Source organism: Triturus cristatus, chromosome 12 (genome assembly GCF_964204655.1).
Source record: "Triturus cristatus chromosome 12, aTriCri1.1, whole genome shotgun sequence".
Lineage (NCBI taxonomy): Eukaryota > Metazoa > Chordata > Amphibia > Caudata > Salamandridae > Triturus > Triturus cristatus.
The window spans coordinates 75,992,931-76,015,354 of record NC_140595.1 but is presented as its reverse complement, the minus strand read 5'-3'; the positions used below and the strand labels follow the sequence as shown (position 1 = coordinate 76,015,354).

At 40.2% G+C, this 22,424-nt stretch overlaps 1 protein-coding gene across 1 annotated transcript; it reads left to right on the top strand.

Annotated features, from left to right (window-relative positions):
• The first annotated feature begins 19,214 nt into the window (after positions 1 to 19,214).
• On the top strand, positions 19,215 to 20,153 carry LOC146772598 (olfactory receptor 1f45-like). Its single transcript, XM_085637676.1, has one exon. The coding sequence runs from the start codon at positions 19,215 to 19,217 to the stop codon at positions 20,151 to 20,153; it is 939 nt and encodes a 312-aa protein (XP_085493802.1).
• The last annotated feature ends 2,271 nt before the right edge of the window (positions 20,154 to 22,424 follow it).

Genomic DNA, 22,424 nt, shown 5'->3' with positions numbered 1-22,424 from the left:
GAAGTTTCATGTAGGTGTTAGGATCTTGTACATGGGTATCAACTTTAGACGTGTAGTATGTGGTGTCCATTAACACGATAGCGCCCCCTTTGTCTGCCGGTTTCATAGTGATGTCCGGATTATTTGCCAGTTGTCTAATGGTAGATATTTCAAATTGAGAGAGATTATTATTTTTGATTTGTTGGTAATTAATGTTGGCAACATCTCTGCGTATCAAGTGTTCAAAAGTGTCAAGGATCTTATGTGAAACTGGAGGAATAAATTTGCTGCGTGGTTTGAAAGGAGTAGGCGCAGACATTGTGCTTTGGTCCTCAGGTTGTACGATGTTGGAAAAATAGTGTTTGAGGCGTAGTTGTCTCATGAATTTGTATAGGTCAGCTTCCACTTGAAGTTGAGTGGTTCTGTTGGTGGGTACAAATGACATTCCCTTAGATAAGATCGCTTGTTGTTGTGAGCTTAATGTGTGCGATGATATATTGATTACTAGATCACTGTTTTCCCGCTTCTTAGTGATTTGCCTGTTTTGTCTTTTTGACCGCCTTGTTGGTCTGGAGGGCGGTTGAGATCCGTGGCTTGAGATAAAAAAGAAGATGATGCTTGGTTTGATGTTGAAGCTACAGGTGAAGTTGGTGTTCCTGTGTTTGGTATGTTTGTAGATACTGGTCCTCTTTTTGTTGACAATTCTTGATCGGAAACAGTGCTTTCATCTGACGATGTGGTGTTTTTCTTATCGAACCTCCTTCTAGAGTAAATGTCGGCCCACGTATAGACTTCATTAAGTTTGTAGTCGATTGTATCCCTTTTAAATTTTCGGAGCTTGCCTTCTTGTAGCTCTTTTTCATATTTTTCTAACTTTTGGTTGATTATTTCCAATTGTAGTTTCCAGGAATCTGCTTCAACTCTAAGTTGAAGTTCACTTTTAAGGTTGAAAATTTCCTCTTCAAGATCTCTGATGGTTTTGGCAAGTTCTTCTATGATGAGCAGAATCAGGTCCAATGAACACTTGTTTAAAATCGCGTACCACCTGTCCATGAATGTGGCATTCAAATGAAAACGAAAAAGCATAGGTTTTATGGCCAGTCTCAGGCCTCTCGGTATCCGTTTAGATTTGTGGTATTGTACAAGGGTAGATGCGTGGAGTTTCTGGTTGAGTTGACGGCGGGTAATGAATTCCAGTTGTCTGAGTTGTTGGGTTATTGATCCGCCATGTGCATCAGAGAGTTTGACTTCTTGTATTAATGAATATATTTCTGAAGCTTCATCTGTGGTATACGTTTTTGTAATGGCCCTATTGTCCGTTAAATTGGTGATAGATTCAAAAGACATTTTGTGGTTTGGGTGCTTCCTTAGTGTGACAAAGCGGTTTAAAGAGCAGAAGGTAGTAAGGAGCACTCTCGTTTATACGAGTAGTTTGGTTAAAGATTGAGGCTGTTTAATCAAAAGTTCTTTTGGAGGGTGCTGAGGTACAACATCCGAAGTCACTACGGATGTGTGATAAGTAAAGGACAAAAGGAAGTGGGAAAACCCACTGAGTACCTCGCACTGTTCACTGTGCGGGACAAAACCCTTAGATGTGTGTAGTCAAAATATAGGTTTCAAACACATATATCATTAATTGTAAACCAATGGTCTAGTGTCAACTAACAGACAATTTAAACCTTAAATATAAAGAAAGACCAAAGAAATATCATTGTCATGTGTATATTGTTGGTTTCACAATATTTTGTACAATAAACAAAAACATCTTGTGTACATCATACAATTTCTCATTAAGGAAAAAACAAATCAAGCGAATTGCTTTTATCTTCATAGATGACGAAGCCCAATGCATTTCGGGATTTGAAGTATCCCTTCGTCAGGGGCAATCTAGAATGAAAACACAAACAGTAGTATATTTCTAAATACAAAATAATCAATTTCCTAATACAAGTCTATCTGATGGTACATGGGTTGGAATGCATTTGCTTGGACAATACATGCTGTGCGATGGTGATGTTAATGGGTAAGTGTATTTGAAAAATAGATGATATGAACCAAATCAATAGTCTGTTCGAGATTCACCGTGAAAAGATTCCAGAGATTTAGAAGAGGCTTGTGAATTGGTAATCAATGTGCACCAATCGTATCATAGTCGAGTTGGCAAGTGCAGTGAAGAAAGCCGTAATGTTTACCAAGTCTCGTGATAGGAGGGGTTGACCAAAGGTGAACCGATCGTGTCGACGGAGAGTCAACGTGTGCGTTAAAAAACGGCTGTTTTTTCGTAAACAGGGGACGGTGATCAATGATAACCAACCAGTAAAAATACCTGAATAAAGTGATAAAAGTTAGTGAACCGATAAAAAAGTGCGGCATGGACACCTCAGTTAAGCCATATGGTGATCTCAGGGAATCGGGGCGTGATGAGGAAAAATATGAATGGTAGGCTCACCTATTGTATCCATACTGTCGGATGGTACAAGTTAAAAATAGTGAACCAGTGATGGGCTCGGGCGTAAGTTCTCGGAATTCTATAAAAGAAAACAGTGGTGTAACGTGACAAAAATCCTTCCTGTAAAGAGTGACCCATGTGAACCCACCTCAAAATAAATAGTTACCTGCGGTCTCGATGGGACTAATAGAGGGACAGTTCGTGATAAATTAGTCGATGAAACGCTGTCCCGTAGTAAAGATATTGTGGGTGGACGACCTGGTCAGGCCGTGCTCGTAAATTCTAGAAAGCCAAAAGTATAATGAGGCGCATGTTCACGTCGTATATGGCAGAGTCTAAAAGAGGGTTACAGGGTAACCATAACGTACCTGGAACGATGGAGGTGAACAGAATTCCTACGGCAGTGAACTGGCGATGGCGAAGTGCCGGCGATTATCGCGAGGAGACGCGAGATGACGGAATCAGTGGACGGGGCGTGTTATAATGTGATGTCCATGAGAGTGGAAATAGGACTGAGAAAAAATGGCAATCCCGAACGTGAATGCCAATAAAGTTTTCAATGCAAAGTATTGACACAGAAGGGAACGCGCTGAGTGCAAACAGTTCAAAGTGTGTTGATTGTTGCTTTGTGTGCAGCATGGGTGTGTGGGTGTTATGTGTGTGGCGATCAACCCAAAGTAAAAAACAGTGAGATGAGGGTTTGTACATTAAATAAGTACAAGCAGGTCGTCCACCCACAATATCTTTACTACGGGACAGCGTTTCATCGACTAATTTATCACGAACTGTCCCTCTATTAGTCCCATCGAGACCGCAGGTAACTATTTATTTTGAGGTGGGTTCACATGGGTCACTCTTTACAGGAAGGATTTTTGTCACGTTACACCACTGTTTTCTTTTATAGAATTCCGAGAACTTACGCCCGAGCCCATCACTGGTTCACTATTTTTAACTTGTACCATCCGACAGTATGGATACAATAGGTGAGCCTACCATTCATATTTTTCCTCATCACGCCCCGATTCCCTGAGATCACCATATGGCTTAACTGAGGTGTCCATGCCGCACTTTTTTATCGGTTCACTAACTTTTATCACTTTATTCAGGTATTTTTACTGGTTGGTTATCATTGATCACCGTCCCCTGTTTACGAAAAAACAGCCGTTTTTTAACGCACACGTTGACTCTCCGTCGACACGATCGGTTCACCTTTGGTCAACCCCTCCTATCACGAGACTTGGTAAACATTACGGCTTTCATCACTGCACTTGCCAACTCGACTATGATACGATTGGTGCACATTGATTACCAATTCACAAGCCTCTTCTAAATCTCTGGAATCTTTTCACGGTGAATCTCGAACAGACTATTGATTTGGTTCATATCATCTATTTTTCAAATACACTTACCCATTAACATCACCATCGCACAGCATGTATTGTCCAAGCAAATGCATTCCAACCCATGTACCATCAGATAGACTTGTATTAGGAAATTGATTATTTTGTATTTAGAAATATACTACTGTTTGTGTTTTCATTCTAGATTGCCCCTGACGAAGGGATACTTCAAATCCCGAAATGCATTGGGCTTCGTCATCTATGAAGATAAAAGCAATTCGCTTGATTTGTTTTTTCCTTAATGAGAAATTGTATGATGTACACAAGATGTTTTTGTTTATTGTACAAAATATTGTGAAACCAACAATATACACATGACAATGATATTTCTTTGGTCTTTCTTTATATTTAAGGTTTAAATTGTCTGTTAGTTGACACTAGACCATTGGTTTACAATTAATGATATATGTGTTTGAAACCTATATTTTGACTACACACATCTAAGGGTTTTGTCCCGCACAGTGAACAGTGCGAGGTACTCAGTGGGTTTTCCCACTTCCTTTTGTCGTTTACTTATCACACATCCGTAGTGACTTCGGATGTTGTACCTCAGCACCCTCCAAAAGAACTTTTGATTAAACAGCCTCAATCTTTAACCAAACTACTCGTATAAACGAGAGTGCTCCTTACTACCTTCTGCTCTTTAAACCGCTTTGTCACACTAAGGAAGCACCCAAACCACAAAATGTCTTTTGAATCTATCACCAATTTAACGGACAATAGGGCCATTACAAAAACGTATACCACAGATGAAGCTTCAGAAATATATTCATTAATACAAGAAGTCAAACTCTCTGATGCACATGGCGGATCAATAACCCAACAACTCAGACAACTGGAATTCATTACCCGCCGTCAACTCAACCAGAAACTCCACGCATCTACCCTTGTACAATACCACAAATCTAAACGGATACCGAGAGGCCTGAGACTGGCCATAAAACCTATGCTTTTTCGTTTTCATTTGAATGCCACATTCATGGACAAGTGGTACGCGATTTTAAACAAGTGTTCATTGGACCTGATTCTGCTCATCATAGAAGAACTTGCCAAAACCATCAGAGATCTTGAAGAGGAAATTTTCAACCTTAAAAGTGAACTTCAACTTAGAGTTGAAGCAGATTCCTGGAAACTACAATTGGAAATAATCAACCAAAAGTTAGAAAAATATGAAAAAGAGCTACAAGAAGGCAAGCTCCGAAAATTTAAAAGGGATACAATCGACTACAAACTTAATGAAGTCTATACGTGGGCCGACATTTACTCTAGAAGGAGGTTCGATAAGAAAAACACCACATCGTCAGATGAAAGCACTGTTTCCGATCAAGAATTGTCAACAAAAAGAGGACCAGTATCTACAAACATACCAAACACAGGAACACCAACTTCACCTGTAGCTTCAACATCAAACCAAGCATCATCTTCTTTTTTATCTCAAGCCACGGATCTCAACCGCCCTCCAGACCAACAAGGCGGTCAAAAAGACAAAACAGGCAAATCACTAAGAAGCGGGAAAACAGTGATCTAGTAATCAATATATCATCGCACACATTAAGCTCACAACAACAAGCGATCTTATCTAAGGGAATGTCATTTGTACCCACCAACAGAACCACTCAACTTCAAGTGGAAGCTGACCTATACAAATTCATGAGACAACTACGCCTCAAACACTATTTTTCCAACATCGTACAACCTGAGGACCAAAGCACAATGTCTGCGCCTACTCCTTTCAAACCACGCAGCAAATTTATTCCTCCAGTTTCACATAAGATCCTTGACACTTTTGAACACTTGATACGCAGAGATGTTGCCAACATTAATTACCAATAAATCAAAAATAATAATCTCTCTCAATTTGAAAGATCTACCATTAGACAACTGGCAAATAATCCGGACATCACTATGAAACCGGCAGACAAAGGGGGCGCTATCGTGTTAATGGACACCACATACTACACGTCTAAAGTTGATACCCATGTACAAGATCCTAACACCTACATGAAACTTCCTCGAGATCCTACCACACAATTGGAAAACATTTTGTCCAATATCCTCCAGGAAGCAATAGATCAACATTGGATAACTGAACAAACAAAAAACTACTTGACAATCCAAAATGCTAGAAGGCCTAAATTATACATGATACCCAAGATACACAAAAATCATTTCGATCCTCCTTTTTGACCCATAGTTTCCGGATGTGGGTCCTTGTTTGAACCTCTGGGTAAATTTGTCGACCACTACCTTCAAATATTTGTTCAGAAATGGCCCTCCTACATCAAAGATACTACTCACTTTCTGCAACAACTCAACACCATTCAAGACAGAGATCTCACAAATGTCTACCTGTGCACTATAGATGTTACAGCGTTGTACACATCCATTCCCCACGAAGCAGGATTAGAAGCAACTGAGTGGGCTTTACTACAAACATCAGAAATAGACACAGAAAGATTGTTCATCCTTAAGATCCTTCACTTCTGTTTGCATCACAGCTATTTTGAATGGAAAGATAACTATTATGCACAACTCACCGGCACATCAATGGGCTTTTCCGGAGCACCTGCCTACGCCAACACATTCATGTCATTATTTGAATCTGAGAACATCATGTCAAATCACTGTTGGTGGAAACATATACTGATGTATTGCCGTTACATCGATGACATTTTCATCCTATGGACGGACACGACCATAACTTTTGAAAATATGATTTGTACACTCAACACAGTTAACCCAAGGATCCAATTCACACACAGCATTCAACAACACCAAATACACTTCCTGGATGTACTGATTTCTAAATCAACTGACAATCGCACCTTTGAAACTTCAGTTTTTCAAAAACCTACGGACCGCAACAGCACACTGGCTTTTTCCAGTTTTCATCCAAAAAGTTTACTAAAGAATTTACCATACTCACAACTCCTCAGAGTCAGACGCATTTGCTCTAACCCAGATAACAGCCAAATTAAAGAACAAGAATTTGTTCAACGATTTCAAGAACGGGGATACCCAGACAACATACTACAAGAGTGCCTGTCACGTGCTCAAGGAATTGACAGACTTAAGCTACTACAATCTACTACCAAACCACCACAAGAACGAACTGTTTTCGTATCCAAATTCTCCACAGCATCCAAATCCATACGCGACATCATAAACAATAGATGGGAAATGTTATCCACAGAAGAAGACTTCAACAATATTTTTTCAAACAAACCCTTGTTTGCATATACAAGAGGCAAGAACCTGAAGTCGCTCTTAGCCACACCAACGCACACAATTCCCACACATGAATTCAAAGGTACCATTAAATGCAATAATTGCATTCACTGTAACAATGTCATCAGTGGTAACATCTTGACACATCCCACCTCTGGAAAACCAATGAAACTTAATCACACAAGCGACTGCAACACCACTAATGTCATCTATTGCATCAAATGCCCGTGCGGAAAATCATATGTTGGAAAAACAGAGAGGAAAATCAAAGTAAGGATCACCGAACATAAAAGCAAGATTAGGAATCACAGTACTACTTCACCATTGTCCACTCATTGGCATGAAAGTAAACACACCATTTCGCAATTAAGATTCCAGATCATTGAACCTGTGACACCAAAACCAGGAGTAAACATCACTCAAAAACTTCTCCAAAGGGAGATTTATTGGATCAAATCTCTAAATACCCTGTTCCCAAATGGTCTCAATGACCATATTGATATGAGCTGTTATCTTTAGTAGTGTGAATTTACCCCTACATAAAAGAGACAACCACTATTTTTTGTAATTGGGTATCCCTGTCAATTGAATACTTGTTTTTGTCAATGCTCATTGTTCATCTTTACACATCAAGCACAAGTAAGATATACTCATGGTTCTAAGTATTGATGATTTATATGCTTGTACTTATTTAATGTACAAACCCTCATCTCACTGTTTTTTACTTGGGGTTGATCGCCACACACATAACACCCACACACCCATGCTGCACACAAAGCAACAATCAACACACTTTGAACTGTTTGCACTCAGCGCGTTCCCTTCTGTGTCAATACTTTGCATTGAAAACTTTATTGGCATTCACGTTCGGGATTGCCATTTTTTCTCAGTCCTATTTCCACTCTCATGGACATCACATTATAACACGCCCCGTCCACTGATTCCGTCATCTCGCGTCTCCTCGCGATAATCGCCGGCACTTCGCCATCGCCAGTTCACTGCCGTAGGAATTCTGTTCACCTCCATCGTTCCAGGTACGTTATGGTTACCCTGTAACCCTCTTTTAGACTCTGCCATATACGACGTGAACATGCGCCTCATTATACTTTTGGCTTTCTAGAATTTACGAGCACGGCCTGACCAGGTCGTCCACCCACAATATCTTTACTACGGGACAGCGTTTCATCGACTAATTTATCACGAACTGTCCCTCTATTAGTCCCATCGAGACCGCAGGTAACTATTTATTTTGAGGTGGGTTCACATGGGTCACTCTTTACAGGAAGGATTTTTGTCACGTTACAGCACTGTTTTCTTTTATAGAATTCCGAGAACTTACGCCCGAGCCCATCACTGGTTCACTATTTTTAACTTGTACCATCCGACAGTATGGATACAATAGGTGAGCCTACCATTCATATTTTTCCTCATCACGCCCCGATTCCCTGAGATCACCATATGGCTTAACTGAGGTGTCCATGCCGCACTTTTTTATCGGTTCACTAACTTTTATCACTTTATTCAGGTATTTTTACTGGTTGGTTATCATTGATCACCGTCCCCTGTTTACGAAAAAACAGCCGTTTTTTAACGCACACGTTGACTCTCCGTCGACACGATCGGTTCACCTTTGGTCAACCCCTCCTATCACGAGACTTGGTAAACATTACGGCTTTCTTCACTGCACTTGCCAACTCGACTATGATACGATTGGTGCACATTGATTACCAATTCACAAGCCTCTTCTAAATCTCTGGAATCTTTTCACGGTGAATCTCGAACAGACTATTGATTTGGTTCATATCATCTATTTTTCAAATACACTTACCCATTAACATCACCATCGCACAGCATGTATTGTCCAAGCAAATGCATTCCAACCCATGTACCATCAGATAGACTTGTATTAGGAAATTGATTATTTTGTATTTAGAAATATACTACTGTTTGTGTTTTCATTCTAGATTGCCCCTGACGAAGGGATACTTCAAATCCCGAAATGCATTGGGCTTCGTCATCTATGAAGATAAAAGCAATTCGCTTGATTTGTTTTTTCCTTAATGAGAAATTGTATGATGTACACAAGATGTTTTTGTTTATTGTACAAAATATTGTGAAACCAACAATATACACATGACAATGATATTTCTTTGGTCTTTCTTTATATTTAAGGTTTTCTTCACCTTCCAAACAGATCCATCACTTCCATGTCTAGATTTCCAAGGGAGCAGAAAAATCAAGGCGAACAAGAAGACAAGAGTTTTCATACAAAGGATGCTAATGGAGCCATGAACAACTCGAAGCAAACTAGGTACAGTGCAATAGAACCTTTTGAAATGAGTTTGAAGGTTGTCCAGGAGAATACTATCTAACATCTACTGTACGAGCTGGGAGGTACACAGGATGAGAAAAGCAAGCATGATGTTAAGGGGTGATGGAGTCACTGGTGGCTTCTTCACCTCCCGAGCAGATCCATCACCCCCATCTGACCTTTACCTGACATTGAGTCAGCATCCTAGGTCTGATTCCCCGCAGGGCAGATATCCACCTTTCCTTCTACATTACACCACAATAAGCTCTATAAAGCCCATCCTCACAAAAGACTCTCCCGACTCAGAACTGTTGAACCTCAACTTTCTCCAAGTGATTGGAGTACTTGAAAAAATGATGAGGTCCTCTCAGTAAGGCTCTAAGGGTGCTTGTTAACCTTTCACTACCATCTGTAAACATCGTTCAATTGGAAACCATTATATGTATCTGAAATCGAAACCCTAAATGTTATAAATGTTTGCTTCTGCAAAGTAAAAACAAAAGCATGTCCACAATACACTACTCATCTGGTAACCTTCAAATCATCTAGCACAAAATTTGTTGCAAGTTTTGTTAATTCTCTTCAGTATCCTTTATATCAGACTTTGATATCTATTTATACCATCTGTAGTACTTGTGAATGGTAAAGTAGCTTCTATAACTAGGGATGGCTCCACAGAGTAAGGATTAGGGCTGGATTAGTGCTTCAGTTAATTAGTTTCTTGGAACACATCATGATGGAACACGCAAGGTTGAGCTCATACATGGTTAAGAGTTCTTGCAGTGCATGAATGAGAAAAGGACAGCAGTGTTGGGTACCAGAATGATGAGCCAAAGCAGAGAAAGGGTTTACTACCACTGCCATGGAAAAGGAGGCTTCTTGGCAGTACACTGGATTGATGCTAATATATGTTTCAGAGAGCACAAAGCCAAAGCATCTACTTTTTTAGCACTGTTGTAGTCATGGGAAGATGATGACATCACCTCAGCTGGCCTAAGTGAAAGCTTAAAGCATTAAACATTGCACACATACTTACAGGAACTCATGCCAGCTAAGTACTGGAAGGCTGTCAAACATGAAAGCTTTCGAATGGATAGTTGCCAGCTTGTTTCTATAAAAGAGGGCTTTGTGCACATTTGTGTGAGACTTGACACAAGCAAACACCCAGTGTGTTGTGTTACCTTCCCACCATCTGGTCTTGTGACTGTTCCAGGATTAAGCAGCCAGCTGCAGTTAACAACAAAGGGACCTGAGGCTGAATTTTACCTTTTTCCTCTTGTTGTATCATTAATATTGTTTGGTTAAATTTGGCTTTGATGTATTTTATTTCCAGTTGTATTTGAATCATTGCTACTCTTGCTTGCTAAGAAACATTGCTTTCCAATAAATATTGCTAAATTGTCTCATAGGTTCCTATTTTTATTGAAGTGTCTCACTTACTCCACTTTCTCATATAAAGGTAACTGACTGCGGGCAATCAGTGTACGTTAGTATAGTTGGTGCTACCCCAGCTCAAGATACACCTACTTTCATTCTTTCCACTGTTTTCATTTCATTTATTTATTTATTTATTTGATATGTATATACGAAAGATGTTTATATACTTTCAACTAACCCATGTGGGCAGCAGACCGCTTACTCTGTAACACTAATCAGAGCGCCATAATATATAGTAAGAGACAATAACAGTTTCATTGGCTTGGCAGAGGTGCATGTTTTGATTTTACCAAAATACCAGCATATCAGGGCGGAGTCTTGGGCATTCTGGTAGCTGATCCCATAATTTTGGAGTTTGGCTAGAGAAGGCCTGTTTCAGCTTCTGTGTCTTTTTATTTTGGGATATCCAGAAGAAGACTAGATTTCGAAGTCAGCAGAAATATCAAGGAGAACAAGACAACAAGAGGTTTTCATATCAAGGATGTGAAGCTTCAACAACCCAAAGTAAAGCAGTTTTAGTGTAAGAGACCCTTCTGAAATGAGGATCAAAGTTGTCCAGGAGACTATTTTCTAACATCTATTATGCAAGTTTGGAGGCTGCACAGGAAGAAAGTAGCACGCGTGACGTAAAGGTGCAATGTTCCAAATTCTTGGGTGTGCATCACCAAAAGCCTACATTTTTAACAGTAGTGGCCTATTAAAAGGATTGTCAGGTAGGTCCTAAAGTATGGCTTCTGTTTACAGTTTGTATACTAAAAGTCTTAAATACGACTCGTCAACACTTTGATTTAGCATAAAGAAAGGAAATAATATTATAAAAATTGACAACTACATTTCTTTTAAAAATCAGGATTCCTAAAGCTTGGCAGAAACTTATAGTACAAGCACCCTATAATGCCAAGTAATAGCTAGAAATTATGATTGATATGAATAATAAATTGGAACTGTATGTGATCTGCTTTGTGCTGAGCTAGGAATAGCCCACAGTAATATGTGTCAAACATGTAGGTTGTAACCTCTGAATAGCCCTTACCATGATCTATCATCTTCTTCAAATTGCCGAACAAATGCCTCTCCCTTTGCCCCTTCAGATTGGTAATGGTCATTGTACACCTCCATAAGAAGACCAGTCTTTTGTGCAAATATACCTATGTCATGCCAGTTCCAATAATGTTCATATCACAATATTGACTTATTTTAGAAACACTTATATTGTCATATCTGTACAAGAAAAGAAAAGACAGCATTATCTCAAAAAAAATAATGAGTCTGGGACTTGTGTCTGGTGGGACCCTTGTGTTGTGATCCCAGTGGAATGAGCAATCGCGCAGATATATGGCGGATTAGGAAAGCCCTAAGGCAGAAGAGGCTCTGAGCTGCTAAGAGAATCAGGTTTTCATTTGTATTGGAAGAGCTAGAATTATCCACATGTTATCAGGAATGAAAACGAAAAGCAGGTGAGAGAGATCCACTCCTTAAAAGCCTCTTATTGCATCCAGGAAGGACCACATTATTGCACTGTAATGGTAGGTTAAAGTGTGGATGGACATGGGATGAGCCATTGTAGAATGTGAACCATGTAGCTGATAGTATTTGAAGATCTAACAGGTTGACGTAAAGACTAGAAGGTGCATGAGATCTTTTTAGTCTGGCTGTGCGTTAGAAGGTGGCATTTGGTCAAAGAGACACAATTTGAACCTTATAGGTAACTGGGACATTTTAATTTTAGTATATACTACTGGTAAATGAAAAACATGCTAATATATGAAATTAATTTGGCTTGTCGACAAAACCGTAAATAGCTCAAACTAATTTCCTGGTGGGAGTATGCAGCCATCAAATGACAACTGGTTCCTGGATCATTGCATGTTGTGCTACATATCAATGATTCCATGTGATCAACTTCATGCATCATGGATGGAGGGTATGATAAGGACATGATTAATTGAGTAAAAGCCCCTTATGTGCTGGGTTGGAGGTCAGTGCTGCCCTGGGCCCTGAGCCCTGTAGATCTTCCTGCATTATTAACCAAAAATTGAAAGGGTTCATGTATTAACCTAGCAGCACTAAAATGGTATACTTGGTATCTTGAAAAAACTCACACCAGGAAGTATTTCCAAGCTACAGAGCCCTGTCTTCAATGCTTGTGCTATGGATACCTCAGATACCTTCATATTCCAAACAACATTTAACATCTATAAAGGGTTAATTTGTTTAAGTAGTGTGGAACACAGGTCCTCAACTAGAGCGACATGTTGACAGCCTGGGATGGATGCATTCTGCTGTACTGTCATCTTCCAAAATGCCACTGAAAACCAGATGGGCAAAAAGCCATTTCAAATAACCTGAAGCTGGCCTTTCGTGGCAGTGTGATGCCTCATGGACCTGAAGCCAAAAAACACACTTTATTGTGCACTCCTCAGATCTTCTACCAGTAACATCAAAAGCCTCACAATGAAATTCTGCTTTGGGGGGACATATTAGAGAGTTCATAGAAGGGAACCTTGGGCATGACATGTGGTTGGAAGCTTCCTCTTCCTACCACAGGAACATCAGTCCTTTGTTCACATCTGAATTTATGGGTCATGTAAATTGGATCCACAGGTTTTTCCTTTATTGATAATAGATGTACCCAGCAGTCAGGCACTTCTAGCAAATGGCTCCCTCCTCTTGTGTCTGCGAAGAAGTTCCTCATTTTGTCATTCTGAAAACAAGATCACTGTGCTGCAGATTTACACACATTGTTTGCTGGTGTGTGTGTAGAGAAACATTATATTAGCTTGATTCACATGCAGATCTTTACACTGAGAAGCCCCCGGTTAACCCCTAGCAAAAATGCATACTTTTCACCAAATGGTGCGGTTAACACAGAGGTCGCCTGCACTCTGAATGTGTTAGTGCACAGTCACTGTAGGTACTACAGAGTTGTCGATTTGTACAGCTTCACTAATGCACATCGTTGTACAACCTTTAATGGTTGACATTTGATTATTTTTGATAATACACAACAGCGGAGTAATTGGTGCCACCCTATGTAATGAAGGTGAGCTTTCCGATTTATACTTTTGGGATGCATACACTGCGGGTAGTGAAAGGGTTATACAGGCCGGGCTCTTTTAGTAAAGCATAAGGGTTGCAGGAAGCTGTACTCTTTTTAGATATGCTGTCACCAACACCTTTGTTTAAAAATTAAAGATTCTTAAAAATACATTTTATGTGTCTTGTCAGCCAAGATCTTTTGTTTAAAAAAAATCAATATCTTATAACGACATATACACAGACAGGGGCTTTCAGGCAGCCATCTTCATTCAGTGGTGTGTTCAGCTGTCATTCAAATGTTGCTACAGCTCACCACAGCCAACATGAGGCAAGAAGTCAGACCACTTTAGCAATTGGCTTCACTCGCTGTGAATGACATAATTTTTGTGTGCACAATGTGCACAAGTGTTCAAAAAGAAGTCCCCGCCAGTGGCAGACTTGATTAAACAGAAGTACCCCTCAATGGCAGAAGCTTGAGGGGAATAGTGCTGTTTTTAATGCAAAGCATAAAGTTTTCCTCTTTTACATATGTTATTTTTTTTTTCATTTAACAATGGCCCAGCAGCTCACAAGACGATGCTGCATAGGTGCAGATTCTTTATCCATGCTTAGATGTAACATTGATGTGTCTTTCCAATCCTGTTTTCTATAAATGGGGAATTAATCATATGCTTTTTCACCCTGCAGCGGTATTAGGAGACCCTCATTCTCAAAATACGATCAGTATATAAAAATCCACCTTGGAATGGTGTATGTTTAAATTAGTGATATCACATGTAAGTTGGAATACTATTCATTATCAGTTTCATAAAAAAAATGACAGAACACAAGGAAAGTGGACCCAATGTTCGTAAAGACGAGCTGACCCTGTGTTTCTGGTACTACTGATTTTGCAACCTCTGAGGCCAGGGGTTGCAAGGGGCTATCTGGGGTCGCACCAGGGACTTCTGGTGACCCCCTAAATGATGTCCATGCCCTTACATTCTACAACAATGTGCAATGTATAATGGATCCGAATTTTCACTGAACTTTTTTATTTGTTTTATTTTATTTTTTTCAAAATCTTTATTCATTTTATGCACAAAACAACATACAGCTGGAAATACCTATTGTAGTACATTTCCCTTTGCATTTTTGTGCCCACTAGGTGGAGGGGGGCGAATCGCCATGCTCGACATTGCAGTTAAACAAGAAGCGACATTATTTCACTACAAAGGTTGCCATCCAATATTAATTTTCACTGAATTTATGGAAATAAATATCTGTACTTTATAAATCTCCAGTATTGGAGAAGTTGTTGTTAGCAGCACTTAAGAACTACAGAAATCTGCAGGTGACTAATGTAAGCTTTTCGTACAGACCTTTTATTTAATCCACAACCTATTGAAATGTGTGTGGACAACTCACACTAGTTGTCCTCAAACTTTACTTTGTTGAAATGAAGTGCTGATTCAACTTAAATCTTCAGGCAGCTAAACTGTGCACCTTACAACTTTTATCCTACTGAATCAGACTAGTCTCCAGGACTACACTTTTTCTATTTCGTAAATGTACACATGTACATAGAGTCAGAGCCAATCTGCGCAGTTTGTGGGACCTTTACGACTTACTTTTTTTATTTTTATGATCTTGCTGTTTATAGAGTAGCTTGAGGAGCAGAAGCTCGGATGATGTCATCAGTGATGTTATTTGAGCTTCAAATAAATGTGATATTTTGGACAGTGCTTAATCTGAGCAGGTGCTTTCCGGTGCCCAGCACTGGCACCTAATCCTCAGCAACGGTGCTTATAGTACCAGTTAAGGACACACTCATTCGGAAGGCATCCTGATTTTTCACAGAATCACAGGATGTTGAGCCACGCTGAGACTCGAACCCGGTTCCCCAGCTCCGAAATCGGCAGCTCTAGCCATTAGGCCAAGTGCTCTCCGGAATAGTAAGTGCCGGACTCTAGTCAGGAGGCAGTTACACCAGCACATTTCTCTTGTTAACGCTGCCTCCCAAGGAGAGCCCCAGCACTTTTTATTTTACAAATTAACCACTGATTTTGGAGTATTTTGAACTGTAGGGTGCATAACTCTTAGACTATAGAATGTCATTAGCCACTGCTTAATTTGCAGATTGTGGATGTGGTGGTATTCCTTGCCACGGCCACAATATTTAAATCTGGGGCAATAAAGGGTGAAGGGTGGTGAAAATTGTCACAGGTTTCAGAACCTGGACCCGAGGAAATGGCAATGAGGGACACAGATGAGAAATGGAGAGTAATTAAAGGAGAGCGTGAGGAGAATAAAGAGGAGGGTAAGGAAAAAGAAAAGGAAGGATAAGACAAAGGAATGGTAAGGAAAGAAGTGGATGACATGAGACTAAATGAGTGAGTAGAAGGGAAGAAAAGAAGTATGCCAGAGGGTTAATTATAGAGGAGTAGAAACGTGACAAGTGTTATAAAGTGGATCACTGACAGAATACAGAACCAAGCATATTGTGTGGACAGAATATCGCAAAAAACACAACTCGCTGGCAGTGATGGCAGAACTCAGGGGGCACTGGGATGCAATCTGGGCAGTTCTGTGAGTTTCCAGTATCATATCAAAAATATCGAGAAAGGGGGTTTGATGAAAATAGTAGAGACTAGCAGGGGAGAGTAAGAGAACAGGAAAACAGGTGAGAACGTGTTAGTCATAATTCAGGAGAGACAGGCCCATTTTAAGGCTCTCACATGAGCTGAAATGTCCTCTTTCTTCCCTTTAAAATGCATATTGCTCAAGAAACTGACAAGCAATTATTGGTTGAGAACCCAGCCAGCAAATGGGAAGTCCAGTAGTCAACCTTAGAAGATATACTCTTGCCTCAGTGGGCAGCTTTGGGCAGATACAGGCCCACATTTGATGTTTGGTCCGCTCTGCTCAGTTTGCCAACTTTGATTGCTGTTCTAATTGTCATGACACATACTTGGGAGTAAATGTACAACAGGAGGTACTATTTACACCTTTATGTGGTTGCACAGCTCCTTGGTATCTTTTAAAAATACACTTAGCCCCCAGGTCTTTGTAGCTCTTGTGAGTACTCATGATCGCCACGGAAGAGGTGTGGCGCCACGGCCGGGGCGACTGACTCCGGAATCTGGGGATCACGGTTCGATCGCCGGCGGCAGATTAGCCCAGCACCTTGTGACTCTGGGCAATAGCTTGCTTAATCTTCCCGATGGCCCCCAGCGCCTAGAGACCAGTACAGGTGATTGTTCGCGCTTTACAAATGTGGATTATTATTATTATTATGGGCATGCTCTATATAATCCAGATTTTGGTGCTGCCACTGTTAATAACACTAGTTTAAACCCCTGTGCACCTTCAGAATTACACGGACACTCGTTGGTACGTTTGCAGTTTAAGCTTTCTTTACATATACAGCATCATTACCCTATATGCAGCAGCAGGAAGGGGGAGGCTGACAGAAGAGGGGGTGGTGGAGAGAGTCAAAGATAAAGTTGAGAAAGAAGAGGTGAGGTGAAGAGAGAAGGTAAAGCAGACAGAGGGTGATAGGAAAGATATGTGAAGAGGGAGGAGTGGGAGGCAGAGATAGTGAGGTAGGGAGAGGGAGGACGCAGAGGTGGAGAGAGGGAAAGGGTGAGTGAGAAACACAGGAGGGAGAAGCAGAGTGTGAGAGGAGGGCGAGAGAGAAAGAGAAGAGTGCTGTGGAAAGAAAAGAATAAGTGTAGACATAACCGTGAGGTGAAGAGTGATAGAGGAGACTAACCCACAGCAAAAAGATGGTAAGATGGAAAGAGAGAGAAGAGGGAAAGGTGAGAGGGTGAGACCAAGAGACGAAGAGGCCGCCATGGCAGGGACAGTGGAGGGTGAGATCGGTAAGGCAGAGGATAAGCAGAGGGTAAGGTGGGCACGAGAGTGGGGTGAAACAGGGAGTGTACGGAAGAGAAAGGAGTGTGAGGCGGAGATAGTATAAGAGATAAAGCACATAGGTACAAACATGCAGAAATACAGGGGAAATCTGGTAGTGCCAACTCTGGCAGTTGGTAGAGTATGATGCTTATTGCCCTACAAGCCACCTAGAATGCATAGAGTCAGCTCTCAGGCATAGGGAACACTAGGCAACCCCATTCTTCCTCATGTAGTACCTCTGATCCTTCATGGGTTTCCCATATCCTGAATCCTGGGTGAAGCTTCTGGATATTCTTCAACACCCTCACCCCTCACCCTTCAGCACAGCTTGTGTCTTTCTTGCTGGTATTCTTTCAATATGTGACAGGGTACATATGAGCGTGTGTGGAAAATGTACAATGAAAATCTGCCATTTCAGGAGAACAAATAACATTACTGGATTGAATTCCTGAAAATTAAAACTTTGTTTCAGATGATTTGAGCTTATTTAGGCAAAGTGAAATTGTGTATTTCATAGTCTGTCAACTGATGATTTGGTTCGAATTTATGAAATATACTTAATGATGGTAGTTGAGGGATAATTCACTGTGAGCTTTAGAGACTTGTTGCTGATTTTAGTTGCTTAGTCCCAGAGGGCAGTTATTGCTATGTCTGTTATTTCATGTCTTGTGTGGATGCAATGATCTACATCAATAAAGTTCTCCATGTGATATCATCATAAAGTCTGTATGCGGCCTTAGCATAAATAAATCGCTGTAATCTATCTGCTCCTATAATCTCTATGCAATTGAGGAGTACTATTGCTGTATGGGCCTGTAGGAAATACTTTGGTATACACTGTGCGATGCCTAATTCTTTTGCCTTTTCTCTGTTGTCTTTTTCAAATAGAAAATCACTCATAATGTGTGATATGATTGGAATCTCCTTTGAAGAGGCAAAGTGGAAAAATAAATAAAACAAATGCATTGGACATTTAAAAAAAGATGGGTCTTGTAATAATACCTCACTGTATTTTTAACTGCCTCTAACATATATAGCTTTTTTCAGGGAATTGTGGTGAAAAATTTCAGTACTTTGCCACCATTTTTTTCCAAAGTGTTCTTATGGAAGGTGAGCTCTAACACTGCTTGAGAAGGTAAGGCTTGGCTGACATACTACAAAATGTTGCAAGAACCTATGGATTTTCTGCCGAGTTATGAGGAAGTTGTGTTGTAAAATGCAGCAATTAGTCCTGGTCTTTTTACAAATTTTTGCACCGACTCCAACAAGTGGATGCTAGCTGTGCTCACTTGATTGATCATATTAGATGAAGGTATTTACCTCCGAACCCTCTCAGTTAACCAGCTGCCACTGGTGATGTCATATGCCATGCCTTCTTTGACCTAATGTTTGAAGTCATGAGCAGTGCACTGTGGGAGATCTGGGTGCTGGACTATAAGTAAACTCTATTTCGGCCTTTACAGAGTCACGCGAAATGGAGCGACGAAACCAGAGCTCTGCTTCAGAATTCATTCTCCTTGGTTTTTCTACTCACCCAGAACAGCAGATCCTTCTATTCTTTGTCTTCCTCGCCATGTACACAGTCATCCTACTGGGAAACCTCACCATCTTTATTATTATCAGGATAGACTCAAGACTCCACTCACCAATGTACTTCTTTTTGAGTGTCCTGGCCTGTGTGGACATCTGTTTCACCTCCTTAACAGTTCCAAAACTGTTGGTGGACCTGCTGTCAGTGAAAAAGGCAATTTCTTTTGCAGCTTGCATCATCCAGTTGCATTTATTCCTCTCATTTGGCAATATGGGCAGTTTTTTGTTGGGGATTATGGGCTTTGATCGATATATGGCAATATGTCACCCTCTGCATTACATGCAGATCATGAGACAACGGCTCTGTGTGTCGCTGGTGCTCGGTGCCTGGGTGATCGTCTCTCTTCATTCATCAATACACAGTGTCTTGGCCTCCAAGTTGTACTATTGTGGCTCCAATGAAATCCATCACTTCTTTTGTGATCTTCCACCTCTTCTGAAGCTCTCATGTTCAGATACTACCGCTAATGAGCTTGTCCTCTTCACTGAGACAACTGTGATTTTGGGTGCCCCACTTCTTTGTATTCTCATCTCCTATGTTCGGATTGCGATGGTCATTCTGAAGATCAAGTCTTCTGAGGGAAGGACAAAAGCTTTTTCCACCTGCTTTTCCCACCTAACTTCCACAGTCCTATTTTATGCTCCTGTGCTTTTTACATATGTCCGTCCATCCTCAGTCTACTCCCTGGAGAAGGACATGGGGATAAGTGTAATGTACACTATGGTGAATTCTATGTTGAACCCGTTTGTATATAGTGTCAGAAACAATGACGTGAAAGGAGCACTGAAAAAAGTTACAAGCAAAATTCAATGCCATAGATAAACCTTTCTGAAGAAAATGGGAATCACTGTGTTTTTGTCCTACAATGAGTTGAATAATGAATGATAACTTCTATGAATTGTTCAATAACAATGTATTTCAGTATACAACATATAATATAATTCCCGATTTCAGACATTACTCTTGGCCAAACTTACATACTTGTCCCACATGTTCAATGTGACTGTCACGCATTCTACATTTACATTTTACACATTGTCAACATGACATGCATGCATGGGGGTGTGTGCGACTAGCACATGGTGCTGGGATAGGGTAAAAAAAATTAAGCAAACCTGATGTAAAGTGTTGCTCTGAGATTTACTTTTCAAAGCAAATCATGATTTGTAATGGAGTTTGGCTAAAGAAATGCAAAGTGCACTGTGTGCTACTTTGTGTTAAGGAAGCATTCCATGGGTGGTACATGGGTCTTCCCTTGCAACCTCCTATGGGTTTTGACACAAATCTATATCTAGTAACATTTGTAGACAGAGATTTGCACCAATACATTATGACACAAGGTATAGTAATTTGCACTGGAAATGTACTAGTGGCTGGGTACTTTGTTGCTGTGCAGTTTTGCATCAAAGGTTCATACATTTTTCACACAAAGTCTTATGCATGCACCAAATTTCCCCCACAAACTCTTATTCATGCACCCGCCACACACTTGAGCATCAACAAGACAATCAAATTAAACCGTTATCTTTCAGTATGAACTTAAAACTCCTTAGCTTCTGTGGTTTTTGATAGGTATCTACTTTCATACCACTGTATATTTCCTATCGCTGTACCATCCTCCCTCCATCCATACTCTTCTCCGATGGTATTCACAACCTCCTCTGTTCCCAGAACACCCTTGCATGAATGACTGACAACATTCCACCAATCTAAAGCAACACACCCAACAAACTCCACATCTTTCTAATCCTTTAACTGGCCAGCACTTATCCATAATTTGAGGATCAGACCACACTTGACAACTTATCACCCCCACATACAACATCTTCACCTGGACATAATTGCCCACAGACTATTGTGAGCAAACACCCTGATGAAAGGAGTCCCGGAAGACTGATAGTATTTTTAAAATAAAACTACTTTATTCTCAGCTAAGACAAAATGTGACAACAGCTTAAGGTGGCTCAGATGGCAAATATAGAATCTCTCATTCTATTCTGTCTGTGTGTTTTATGATATAAAGGGGTTCTGGCATGGAAAACACACAGAGAAGACCTAATACATTCACGATTGAAAGTAGAACAAATAACCAACAAATATAAATAACTAAGAAAACATGAAGGTATATACTTGAAATCAAAGATAAGGAGTAGCATTACTTAAGAAAGAAAGAGCATCAACACTCTAATTCGTAGATAGAAACGACATGATGCATTTGTGATTAATGCAATGTAAACGTTTACTACAAATTAGAAAATGACTGAAATCATATACTGAACATTTAATTATACTTTACATCTATGACAAATAGGGTTTAGTTCAAGTTTATTGTATGATTACTTAAAAATCATTACAAATTACAAAAAACAAAAATGGTATAGTAAAAAAGTACACAGTAATAAAAAGAATAAGAGAACCCTAAAAGAGGACATTACTCTGTTATAAAGACAAAATATCTTGCTGTGGAAGAAGCATTATCATTTTAGAATCCATAAAGACAAAACAATATGTGCCAATATGTGTAAGTGTCACGATCGTGCAGTATGAAATAACTTCCAAGATGCAACTTATTCATGACGATAAAATGGAGAGCGCAGTGCCAAAGGGTGTGCGACATGTAAAGTGCAAACAACGTGTTAAGAAGTAAGCATGGCGTCTGCCAGAGCGGCTCAAAATCATGTTGGACAATGCACAGGCCGTAAGGTTAAAGTGCAAAATGCAGTACCTACGGGGATGGTACTTGTGAATTACTGACTGCATGATGTAAAATTATAATGAAGGTAAATTAGTCCACTGAAACCACACCCAGGCATTCCAACATTCCATTAGTTCACCAAGCACACCAACATTCCACAGTACATCCACACTGGCTGAGCAGCAAGGCAGAGAAGTAGAAAAGGTGTATCGCACTGAAAGCCAGATACAACAAAAATCTGTGGGCAAGTGGGATCAAGAAAAGGGCTGATAAGGGAACAGAATTAAATCACAGACGGTATGTAGATTGTAAAGTACAGGCAAAGCAGGCCATGGTTTTAAAGTGCAAAGTTAAGTTACAGACAGTGTGTTACTTTTACAATGCCGACAATACAAGCC

Bases quoted from the DNA above. Each gene is read 5' to 3' on its own strand.
- LOC146772598 (XM_085637676.1), top strand. From the start codon at position 19,215: ATGGAGCGACGAAACCAGAGCTCTGCTTCAGAATTCATTCTCCTTGGT.